This window comes from Pelmatolapia mariae, linkage group LG17 (genome assembly GCF_036321145.2).
Source record: "Pelmatolapia mariae isolate MD_Pm_ZW linkage group LG17, Pm_UMD_F_2, whole genome shotgun sequence".
Lineage (NCBI taxonomy): Eukaryota > Metazoa > Chordata > Actinopteri > Cichliformes > Cichlidae > Pelmatolapia > Pelmatolapia mariae.
In genome coordinates, this window is record NC_086242.1 from 5,270,075 (window position 1) to 5,283,099 (window position 13,025).

At 39.4% G+C, this 13,025-nt stretch overlaps 1 protein-coding gene across 2 annotated transcripts in view; it reads left to right on the top strand.

Annotated features, from left to right (window-relative positions):
- The window catches only part of tbc1d22a (TBC1 domain family, member 22a), a 161,479-nt gene that overhangs the window by 116,916 nt on the left and 31,538 nt on the right, over positions 1–13,025 (top strand). For both annotated transcript variants that reach the window (XM_063501346.1, XM_063501345.1), the window contains exon 12: positions 3,299–3,426. In XM_063501346.1, coding sequence (XP_063357416.1) covers positions 3,299–3,426 — 128 coding nt within the window. The remainder of the gene's footprint in view (positions 1–3,298; positions 3,427–13,025) is intronic.

Here is a 13,025-nt window from a genome sequence, read left to right on the forward strand (position 1 = left end):
ACAGCTATGCCAAGCCCACTGAGGCTACAGAGTGGAGCAGGGACTACTTTTGGCAGCTGCAGTCCAACATGGTGGAGTTGCAGTTAATCCACAGGATGAGAGACTCACTGGAGAGGCAGCTAATTAGATTGCTAAGTTATTTATTTGTCACAAAGTACTTGGCAGCCTTATAAACGCTTATAAACATAAAAAATTCATACATCCATCCCTGCTGCTTGGCAGGTACAGACAGTGGCAAATGCTGACTAGTCGGCAGGATCACGGTTATGAAAAATGAAAAGCTACACTGTAAATACGCTAGGTACGGATCAAACAAAAGACGAGCAAATTCAAAATAAAACAGCTGTTTTAGAAAAAATGAAGACCGCAAGAAGCTGAAATGAAAGGGGGAGGAGGAGAGGATAAAGAGAACGTGCGAGTGTAATTACTTTTTATACCAAGCAAGGCAGAATTGGCCTCATCAGCAGAATCCGGGGAGCTTCTCACTAGTTACTGTACGACCTCTGACCTTCTACTGTCTGACAGCCACAGGCTACGGTCTGCCGTGGAGAGCAGACTAGCCTGCTCTGTGGCCTCCGTCCTAAACTTTAACCAGCAGTTGGAGGGAAGACAAGACTCATCAGTCAATCAGTGTCTATGAGACATGTCATGCTCAACCTCCCCGAGCCCTTCTAACAACCCTGCCCAGTATGCTGAGCGCTGTGTGCCAGCCAGACGGCTAAAAAGTCACGAGTTTAAGCGCCTCACTTCTGTTTTTTTTTCCCCCTCTATCATTTTCACTGTCCCACCCCACCACGATATCATTTCATGACAAACGACTCTTCCTTTCCACCATTCCCCCACCCCCACCGCGCACCTCTTCCCCTTTGTGTTTGGTGAAGCCGCTAATATTAGGCAGAGCAAGTTCATTAGTGTAATTTAACATTGTCTAAAGTTGTTCCACTCTCTCCCTTTCTGTTTGGCAGCTAGCTCAGATCTGCCACCATGATGCATTTGCCGTTAATGAGCTAGCCTTGTTTATGCTTTTACAGCAGCATGTGATAATTAAACTGCAGAGAGGAGTGTGAAATAATAGCTTTGTGTTTACTTTGCGCCTTTGCTCATGTGGTGGAGTGTGTGCATTTCGGTTAGACATGTACGTAAGCAGAGGAAGACGTGCCAATCAAGTGCTGGAGACCAACAACATATGTGGTATCTTGTCTATAAGGTTTTGCCAATTAAAGGTTAAAAGCTGAATTTGCATGTGTGTGTGTTTGTGTGCTTGTGCATGCCAGTCAGCCCTGATTAAGAGCCCAGAGTGTCAGGGAAAAGGATGGGATAGTTCCTTGCTAACTGTTTTTTTTCCTTCATAGATTCCCTGACAGCTCTGTAATTACAGCTCTATTATGATGTGTGTGTGTGTGTCTAGGAGAATGAGTGTCATGGGTTTGATGACTGTGGAACAGGGAGTCGCTGAATATTGAGTGGTATTTTTAATCTTTTGTTATGTAAAGGCGCATTAAACAAACATTTATCAAGAGCAGAGGAAGGAACAAAGGCAGCCATTCTCACAGTCACTCCCTCACACATGGCGAGCTTTTTTTTTTTTTTTAAACAGACGTTTCCGTGTCTCATCCATTTTTCCCTGTGAGCGTCGGTGCCAGCGTGCCGCGCCATGACACTGACACCGCAACCGCATATTGAGAACGTGTTGAGATGCCAGATGCAACATATGGTCTGTTTTTTGTTTGGTGGTTGGAGACATGAGATGAACCAATTGTAGGAAGAAAGAAACAAAACACAATTTTAAGGGTACGAGGAGTCTATGAGTTGGCGCCTGTTGTTCAGCTGTTTGCCGGTGGGAACTGAGCAGCAGTGATGCCACAAGAGTTAAAATAATGGAGGAAATTAGAATCCAGCTTACCTAAAATACAGATCTGTTTATTCATTACAGCGGACTTGGAAGTTTCTGCTGCTTTGAGATTGCTTTATAGTACGTAGCCTGCTGTGCTCCTTCACAGAAATACGGCGTAAACACCAACTACTACGATCGGTCCGTTTGGTAGCGGTGTACCGTGTAAGCACAGTTTATTGATTGGGGCAAGGATGATGCAATTCAGACACGCTGGCACACAAGATTAAATGAAAAAAACCCACAAAAACACAACTTTGCCCACTACGCCGTGCACTCTGTGGGGATTTAATGCACGAGTAAAAATCTTTTAAAGCCTTGGCCTCAGGGCAGCAACCAAAAAGGGAATAAAAAGCTAAGGTGTTGTCAGACGGTACCTATGTTTTCATGATTTTGCATCATTGCTAACTCAGTGCCTCTTTCACTGTATTTACCTGCATGCAGCCAAACTCTGCTCAAACACGATTGGTCGGTGGAACTTAGCAGAATTGCAGATTACAGACGGAAACCCGAGCCAAGAGTTTTGCCTCCTGCCTACAGATACTGTATCTGCACATCTATATGCACATAGAAATTATATTGAGTTAACTCCACATGCACTCTAATTGTGCTAGATATCACTGCAGTCACCCCGATAATTCCAAAGAAGCAAGCTATTTAAATCTCTGGGAAAACAAAACACAAACACTGATTCAAAAGCTTTGACCATTTCTGTAATTTTCTGTCTCTGCAGTAAAATAAACACCACTGATGCAGAGAGGTCAATCTGATGGTATAAAGCTTAACAGGAAGTTGAACCTCATCTTTTGAAATACACTGAAATGAAATATTTTTGAGGACAAAGTGTCTTTCGACAAGGTTAAGGTCACATTTGACATTTGCGTTATTCAGATTGACTTGGGTTAGAAGTCAGCATAATAAATTTTTAATCAGTTCCTGCTCAAAGCAGTGGTGTCAAAGAAATAATTACTACACGCCCTATACGTTACATACATCCATGCCTTGGCTCCTCACCTCTGGATGCCATTGACCTACTTTATATGCATTTCATTCCTCGGCGCAGCGGCCTGCAATTGCTTTAGAGGGTTGTTTAACAATACAATTATACTTCCATTTTTCATCCTGGTTTAGCTTTTCTGAGACAGTTTTGATAGCTCTGTAATTACATCTCTGTTATGAGGAAAAGGCTGTGCGTGTGATAGTGACTGCAGCAGTAATTAACAGAGAAGGGAGTTCTGAAGGAATCTGTCTAGCTACATACTTGTTACTGTCACCTTTACCATAGCTAGAGTATTTTTTTCTTTGCCGCTCCGTGCAGGATCTCTGCTGTTTTGCTTTTGTCTTTACACAGAAAACTGATGGAAAAAGTTCAAATATATATATTTTTTATTATTATTATTTTGTCAGAATCTGTGCACCGCCACATGCAGCAGTACGAGGTGGAGTACCTGCAGTTTGCCTTTCGCTGGATGAACAACCTCCTGATGAGAGAGTTGCCGTTACGATGCACAATCAGACTGTGGGACACCTACCAGGTACAACCGCACGCACAACAAAGTTACTGTTATTCTGCTTTCTTTTTGTTTTCACTTTATTTGTATGTGTTTGGTTTGCAAGTTTTCACAAACTTGATAATCTCTTACTGTTTTGATATCAATTACATCTCAGCCAGAGCAGTATGATGCACCATTATATCGACGTTCTTCTTTTAACATTACAGATTTTCTCCATGGTGTTCTTGATTATACGGGGCTGGTTGTACAGCTTTACTTTGCTGCTTGGGCCCACCGCACAGTCTTGCTAGTAAAGGTTTACACTTCAGTTTGACAGAGGGGTGTTATTTGTTCATGACATAGAAATGTTTAAAAGTGGGAATAATAAACATTCCTGAAACATCCGGCAAAGAAATCTCCATGTGTGAGACAAAGGTTTTACCTGAGTTAACTTATGGCTCAATTTTTATTTATGTGTGAGTGCCACGGTTAAAGCTCCTGTTGACCTTGACGTCAGACTGTGAGAGACAATCTTAATCTCCTTCAAAGAAATCTTGACTTTTTTTTTTTGTGACATTTACACTGAGCTTATAAGACAGCTTGTAGAGTCAGAGACAAATTTTTAACCTTGATCGGAATGGTTGAAAACCCACATAATACTTGCTTATGTGTGTATGTACATCTATATGTATTTCTAATCCACAGATGTAAATTAGCGCAATGCACATTTATTAAAGAAAGGCCTAAAAAGTCTAAAATTGGCTTAAATTTACATAAGATTTGTAAAATTTTCACAATCACCAGACTATTGTTACTATATATGATGTTGCAGGAGTTATGTGTGATCTCAATATTATAGCCATAATGTTTTTGCATCCACAGTATAATTTAGAAGGCTGTAGAAGGAGAGCAGCCAGTAACGGTTAACCTCGACCCCACATACAGCGATTAAGGATTCAACATATTGAATATAACTGTTCGGATATTTGATATAAAAGAAGTTTGTTTGGTTTTTAAGTCATACCATTTGCTTCTTTATAGATTCCACTACTGTTTTTAGGTTTTTATATGTGAAAAAAATATTAAACCTACATTAGCTAATTTATTGGTAGCTGGTGTATTTGGGTTGGGGGGACTTCCCAACATTTATACCTAGCATGGGATTATATTAAGAGGCTTGCAGTGCACAGATGGAAACCCCAAAGATCTTAAAGAAGAGAAAGGCTTTACTAGTCGGCCTTCAGTCGTTAGTCTGTGAAAATGGAAAGATGCAAGATCAACGTCGAGAAAAACGATTATGAAATGTTTAAAAAGCAAACTGCACTTTAAGTCAAATAATCTTTCTACTTTATATAAATACATGTAGAAAATGTTCTTAAACCCAAATAAATATGTACATTTGACCTGTACTATTATTTATGAACTGGTACCAGTTTACTTACATGGGCATAACACATTCTTTACTTTTTGTACCCTTGCCATTTAGATACTGAATTTAATTTAAAATATCATTTTAAAGTCTTAAAATACCTGTAGATAGGGCTGTGCGATATGACCAAAATCTTCTATCCTGATATAAGACATGTATCGTCCCGATAACGATATAAATCACAAAAATTTAACATTTTCTGTAAATTCTGTGAAGCTCGGGCAGCTCGACTTGCGTGAAGTGTTTCCAGCTGGGTGTCGTGTACCTGGAGTCGAGTGTTTTAACTGATGCGTGAAACTATATATTTTTAGACATGCGTTGTAACGGCCGCCGTTTTCTTTGTGAGTATTTATAACACTGCTTGCTGCGGGGAAAAGCCTGTTCTAACGTTTGAGTCTAAGGTTTATTTTTTAGCACCTGACGGCTCTTTGTTGCTTCTCATCCTTCAATAATCCGCATACTCTTCCACGTGGTTCAGTTTATTTTGAAAAGTCTCAACAGGATCTTGAGCTTTACTGTGAAAGGTTTATATGGAAAATAAACAAGCGGACACGCGATGGTTTTACCGTCGTTGTTGCTAACGACCACGCATAAAAACAGGCGCTTGTCCGTCCGTAGTGTGGTTATATTAAATATAAGAGAAAGAGAGAACTTTAAGAAATTAATATAGCCACTACAGTGACCATCAAAACGATGAAAAAATATTGCCGTAAACAGTTTATTTTGCGACACCACGAAACAAACAATAGCGTAAAATGAAACGATAGACGTTTTTATATCGTCATCCGATATATATCGTTATATCGAACAGCCCTACCCGTAGACTCCCTGAGAGAGTGTAATACTTGTTAGGTTACATGAGAAGTGTTGAGGGAAAAGGAATGAAAACCAAGTTTGAAATAAACTTCTCCCAGTGATGGCTCTGTGCCAGGCCTTTACAAAAACACGTATACGCATCTTTGTTGCTGTCGTCTTGCAGTCACAGCGTCTGGCCTGTTGTTATTCCTGCTGCCTGTTCTCAGCGTCTTCACCATGACTCAGAGTTTCTGTCCTCTTCTTTTCCTTACGTATTGTTCTTATCTTCCGTTACAGCTAAAAATGCTGATGTTTCTTGTCACATAACCTTTAGCTCGTGTCATTTGTGTTTGCGTCGCTCAAAAGACTGCAAGTCTTGCGAGTCTAAATCAGACATTTTTCATAAATCTGAAGTATTTTGCTGTGTGAAATGTAGAATGTAGCAAAGTGAATGAAGTTCACTTCTAAGGTTTGTTACTGAGCCAAAATATGAACTTGATCAACTAACGATGTCACTTAAAAGGGCAATGTGGACAAGGAGAAGTACATAGAAAAGAGAGAGAAAGCAAATTTAGAAGGGAAGGTGAAGGAGTAAAGTCTACAGAAAGATTCAGATTGACTGCAGTAAAAATAGAAGCGTACAAGAACAGAATTATTAGGGAACTAAGACAGAAAAGTTAAACATGGGCATCTTGCAGCTGAAGTACATAGTTCACTGCCAACAAGCCATAGCTAGTAGTAAACAAATATGGTCAAAATCTGTATGAGCTCTGACTTTGGGGAGTATAACATAGATCGCAGCTGGCACACAAAAGGGACATGGCAGAAGCATGTTTGTGCTGTGCTTGAATTAAAACACCTTGAGGGTATTTGAGGTCCACAGTGAATCAGATTTGTCCTTTCCATAAAAAAGTCTGTGTTGTTGTTTATCCAGTCTTCTCCAATGTATGTCTAGTTATATATTTTAATCACTCACAGTTTACTGTGTGAAATAGGAATACAGGAGAAGTAATAGCTAATGAGTTCTAGAAGTCCAAATTGTAACGTAGAGAAACACAATAAACTAAGTAATCCAAGGAAGTGGAGAACCGGAGGAGCTACAGATTAACAAAGGAAAGGGAGAGATATTCCTATACATGCACATTATAAGGATAAGGATTAGTGGATACAGGTGGGAATGTGACAAAGTCTAAACAGTAAAGTAAAGGAAGTCACAACTGCCAAAGTAAAACAGCAAATGGCCCACAAGACAACCCAATAGGAACACTAATAAGTCCTCCATAAACAGTAACTGGAACCTAAATATAACAAGAACGAAAGATTCAAGTTACTGGAATCTAAAGAAACCTAACAATAATCAAACATTATGTGTGTAGAATCAGAACAAAACCAAACCAAACAAATTTCATAACAGTAAATAAGAACCCAGAACACTGCAAAAGCCAAAGTGTTGTACCGTTATAGAATTAGTAACATCAACAAAACGTGACATCAGAAAAGAGATTGTGAAGTGTATAAGTTCAATATATAAATAAAAATAGATGGGAAATTATTAAATGGACAACACTCAAATCCAATCCAGTAACAGGTGTTCTTGAAACATTTATCGTGTCATTAGGTGAAAAGAATAACTGCAATTTGGCAGTATTCCTCATATGGAAAAAAGCAGCATTTCAATACAAAGCTGACATGTTGCATTTTAGCATTGAATCCAAAATGAATCCCTGATTCTTAGCACTGTCATGAAGGGTTAATGTCATTGGGCTTAAGCATCTCATTATACGCATTGGTCTGTTGGGGAACCCAAACCAATCACTATCTATATTTAGCTGAAGAATGTTTTTGGAAATTTAGTGTTTCAGATTACTTGAGGGACCTGAAGATTTATGTAATTCCTCCAAAATTATCTTCATAGAGAGGTATATTTGTGTGTCGTCCACATAGAAGTGGAAGGCAACATTATGCTTGCGGGGAAATGAAACCTACAGGGAACAATGGAACTGTCCAGTGCAGAACAACAGCAGTCATTACCTGCTTCAGCCCAAAACTGTGTAATTGGAGACTAAAGACGGGCAGCCGAACGATATCAAAGACTCCAGTCTCAGCCTGTCAATAGGGAAGCAAGAGGTAGGAAAGGTGGGGGCCGGGAGGTTAGCAGCAATCAAATTTCAAAATAAGGTTGTCCATCATTAAATCGATTGCGGATGGCAGTGTCTTCTCATGAAGCTAAATAAATAAAAATACAACATGCTGAAATGAGCCACAGAATATACTTGGACATAAAATCTTGGTGGAATCTGTGTGTAGGAAATGCTGTCTGTGCTATGCTCTGGACTATTCTAATTAACTATTTGAAAAATAACAAACTAAAGACCATCTTTTTCGAGATATAGGAGCAGACCCAGCTCTACTATATTAAGGTCTGTATTATATAATGTCTGCATGGTGTCCATAGTAACAAGCAGTTACTTTTTATCATGTATCTCTAGTTAAGAGCTGAGTGACTGTTTTGGAGAACAGAAAATACTGTTCTCTCTATAATCCACTCAGAGAATCACAAACTACGTGTGTCCCACAGAAAAACTGCCCTGGCATTTAGTCATAACTCATGTCTCGTGTCCTGAATGCTGTTTACACAGTGATGTCACAATAGTGACTACACTGATAGTTAGCACCGCAGGGCAGCCTCAGTTTAGGTTTTGATATTCTTTGTTACAAATTATCTGTCGCACATACCAAACGGAAGACCGATGCTTCCACAAGCCTTACATAACATTTAAAACTCTATGAAAACAAAAATCTATGAGTTAAGTTGTCTCTGCAGTGTTTGTTTAGTAGCCATACAGTACTATGCAGAAGGTTAGCCAAATGAAAGCACTCAGTTGCTTTAGCAGTCCCTTTAACCTTTAATCAAATATCAATGAAGTAGATGTATAACTGTATTTCATATAATTACTTTTCCTACACTACATACAGTCATAATGTACTACTACAACTTTGATCTGGCATTCAAGAGTGTCGGTGGCAGCTATTGTGAACCTGAGCATTGAGCCTAAAGCTGGGGCTAGGACTGGACTCCAGAGGTCTGGTAATGTCACTTGTTTCAAACTTGACAGTTTGGGAAGTGTTGTAGTCTTCACCAAAACCCAGAGTCAGTTCAGATGGTGTGAGCGTCTGACACGGATGGCTCTTGGTCACTTCACTGTAGAGGTGGGAGACCCTTGTTTTTCCCTGAAAGGAGCTGGAGGATGTACTTGCAGCTAGGGAGAAGGGTGTGCAGGCCACTTTGCTTAGACTGCTGTTGCAGCACTAAATCATAGAGAACATACAGGATTCATTATAGCTTCAGTTTAAAAAAACAAAACAAAAAAAGCACAAAACCCAGGAAGTTTAGTGAGACATTATGTAGTGCAACTAGAACCCCTAAAAAAAAAAGAAAGGGTGAAATTATATTTTTAGTTTATACCTCAGACAGTTAGCAAAAACACACTATCATAGTTCAACCTGAAATCTTCATCGAGGTCTAGCATACACATCGGAATTAAATATCAGCTGTGTGTAGCAGTCTACCAACACCTGTGGCAGACTATACAACGGTGTTAAAATAAAGGCAAAACCCGCATGCAGGATAGAAAAATACAAGTGTTTACAAAAGGAACAAGGAGTTTCATAGCTAAAACAATGCTAGGTAGAAGGCACAACCATATGTTGTAATAAAATTCAAATAATGTTTGCGAAATAGAAGATTGAAATATAGAAACTCTTAAGTGACCCTCTGACCTTGAAACAAAAGAGGACTACAAAGAGCCCTGTAAAAGAATAAAAATCCCTCCCCATTGAGTCAATAGCTTGTAGAACCACCTTTAACAGAAATAACTTGTTTTCTTGTGGAGGGATTTTGACTTCCTCTTCTTTACAACATTGCTTTAGTTCGTTGTTGTTTGCCGGCATTCGTCTGTACACGACTCTCTTAAAGTCCTGCGGAGCATTTCACTCAGGTTATGGTCTGGACTTCGACTCAACCATTGCAACACTTTGATTCTTTGCTTTTTCAGTCATTCTGTTGTAGATTTGCTGCTGTGCTTGGGATCATTGTCCTGTTGCATGACCCCATTTCAGCCAAGCTTTAGCTGTCGGACAGATGGCCTCACATTTGACTTCTTGAATATTTTGGTGTACATGGTCAACTCCCTGAGGGGAAGGTGCCCAGGTCCTGTGGCAGCACAAAAATGTTTGTGATGATATTCTGTGTTTGGTTTTTGCCAACCATGGAACTGTGCATTATGGTCATCTCCACTTTGGTTTTGACTACCCAAAGGACATCATTCCACAAGTCTGATTGTCTGATTGACGAGTCTGCATTGCTAAGACGTCTAGCAGATTCACTCCAAGGAATCTGTTGACGTCAGGGTTAGGGTCTATTAAGATTGCGGTATTTTGTTAACACACACCTAAAAGTTCCAGACCAGCAAATGACCAAATCTTCTGCTTTTCTAGAGGTGCTCACCCGTGATGATTCTAATTATGCGTTCATTTGATGAACAGTATCTGGCTTCTACTTACCCTTTTAATTCTTATGGAAGCAATGAGAATGTACTTTGTGTTTCGCAGGAATGCATAGACTGTAGCTCAGGAGGTAGAGCAGGTCATCTGCTGATTGGAAAGTTGGTGGTTCGATCCCGGGCTTCCTCTCGTCTGCATCCCAAGTATCCTTGGGCGAGTTGCTCAGCGATGCATCCATCAATAAGCACTTAAAAGCATAGAAGATGGTGAATGGGTGAATCTAGCATGTTGTATAGAGCGCTTTGAGTACTCCGGGAGAGTAGAAAAGTGCTATATAAGTCCATTTACCATAGAGTGCTATGAAATATTTCTTTTTCATATGACTTCATGTGTTTGGTCCACCTCAAGTCGAGCAGTGAATGATTAAACAGTGTTGTTGCTTTGTCGTGACTTGACAGCAACGCTGGTACACATTGTACTTGTAATGCATCCTCTAAATATTTGATGTTTTACAATGTCGTTTGGACGGCACCCTCGACACACACTGCACACTACCTTTTGATGCAGCACACAAACCCACATTCACCTCGTCTTGGCAGGCTCGGTCACAGTCCCTCACCTCCGGTCCTGACCTGGTAGGGGAATTAGGCCATTTCCACTCATGAAACTTTCAGAGGAGCTGACAGCAAAGCACAGAGCTCTTCTTATCTGTTCTACTCTGCTACTCTCTGTTGTCCTTTTTAAAACTTTTTTATCGCATTGCTTTTCTTTCACGCGCCCCTTATGCCCTTTCTTCTTGTCATCTCTCTTCTCATCTCCCAGTTTACTCTTCTATCCCTTTCCCTCCTCTTGCTCTTCTCCATCACACTTGCCCTCAAACTATTTTTCGGTGTGTTTACCTTTGCATGTTATTTTGACCTTTTCCTGTTTGCTTAACAGACAGCTGATAGTTTAGTGGTTGTATAAACCCCTTTACAGCACAACCACATGCATTATTTAGTAATGTCTAGAAGATTGTTTTGTAAAAAGGCTCCTTAATTCATGTTCTTGACTTACTTTGGATTTCTCCCAAATGCTGATATTAAACAGAAAGACCTTACCCTTTGCCACTGAGCCTCAGTATATGTGTGTATGCGTGCCTGTGTGGGTGTCTTCCAGGGGAGATTTTAACCTGAGTGTTGTAATGTCTCTGTTGTGGTCTTCTCTCTGCGGTGTGGCCATCTGTTCAGTAGTGTGATCCAACACAACACAGCACTTCCTCTTTCTTTCGCTGCGTCTCGTGTCATCTCTCTGTCTGCAGACTCTTCTCAGCATTCGTTTGTTCTCTTCTCTTCTTCTTTTTGTCTATTTTGCCCTCAGCCTGCTTTTCCTCTTTTTCTCTCCGAGACTTGTTTTTCTCCCTCATTTGTCTCTATTGATCTTTGAAAGAGGGAGAAAGGCACAAACCAAGAGAAGGACACAAGATATAGAGCGAAACACACTCACATGCGCAGACTGCTCTTCCCTTGGCCGAAAGACGGGCAAACAGACAGACAGACAGGGACCAAATTATCCCTGTTGCGTGGAGCATGAAATTAGCAAGTAGCTCAGTGTGGCAGCATTAGCATGGCTGTTAAAGGGATACCGTGACATTTTGGGTTTCTGAAACATGGTGCTTTTTCCATATGAATGGTTGAATTTACCAAGCAGGGAGCTGTTTACCTATGTTTAAAACCACTGGGTAAGATCTAACCAAGTGTATGCATTGCTAGTGGAAAAAAATGTGGTAATTTACTGCAACATAGGTCAGAACATTAGCTTAGATTAAGGTTAAAAGCACAGACCAAATTAGTCAAATGCACACAGGAGTAGTCGGCTTCTTCACAGACGTTGAATTCTTGTTGCTTTGATCTCCTTATTAATACAGCTTTTACATTCATTAGCGGTCGAAGGAACTAAGTAGCCGACTATTATTGAAGTAGTGAGGCACAGTTTGTAATTTTGTGCTGCTTTATATTTTCACTTCACTACATTTCATGAAAAGTTTACTTTTTTTAAGAGCTAAAGTGATTGATAAATAACACAACAGAAAATATATATAAAAAAGATAAACTAGGAGATTTGGATGGATGTACTACATCACTTTCTGATAATTTTGAGGAAATTAAATTTCATTTAATTGACAGCAGCTAGTAAGCAATGCTAAAAAAAAATCAGAGTTGCAGCTCTAGTACTTTTTTTATTCCACTGATAAGTTTATTAATTATGTAATACATCAGTTACACACACAGACATAATGTTTGTTATGGTTTTTTTTTTTTTTTTTTTTACATTATTGCCATTTTAGATGATGTCAGACAAATATACCGGTAATCAAAAAATGGATGGCTGTCTCACTTCAGTCCTTCCATTTGTCAATGCCAGCCAGTCAGAGGAAAGTTAGCTGAAGAGGTGAAGAGCTGAAACTGTATAATTATCTTAACTTGTAATTTTCATGTTTTAGCATTTCCCTGTAAAGCAATTTGTTTTTTGATTATTTTGAGCTGTGGATCATCCAAGGCTACTCTAGTAAAAACTGAAAATACAATGTGCAGCTGTGAGTGACCTGAATAAGCCACTTTAAGCTTTAAACCAGTGTTTTCCAACCTATGACGCTCATGATGTTGCATTAAGACCTGCTGAACTAATTAGCTGTTAGCAGTTTTATCAATCATGTATTTGTTAACTACTTTATACTAAAAAAGAAAATGGATCAAATGCAGAACTTAAATGTGCACGATGTTAGAAAGCCCACTCGACTGACTTAAAATGCTGCTGAAATGTTCATTCATTTATATTCATAAACAATAATTTATATAAACTATAAGGATTTGTCTTTTTTTTTTTACTTCAAAGGACATTTTTTAAATAAATCGATGCTTTTGTAGTTATATTT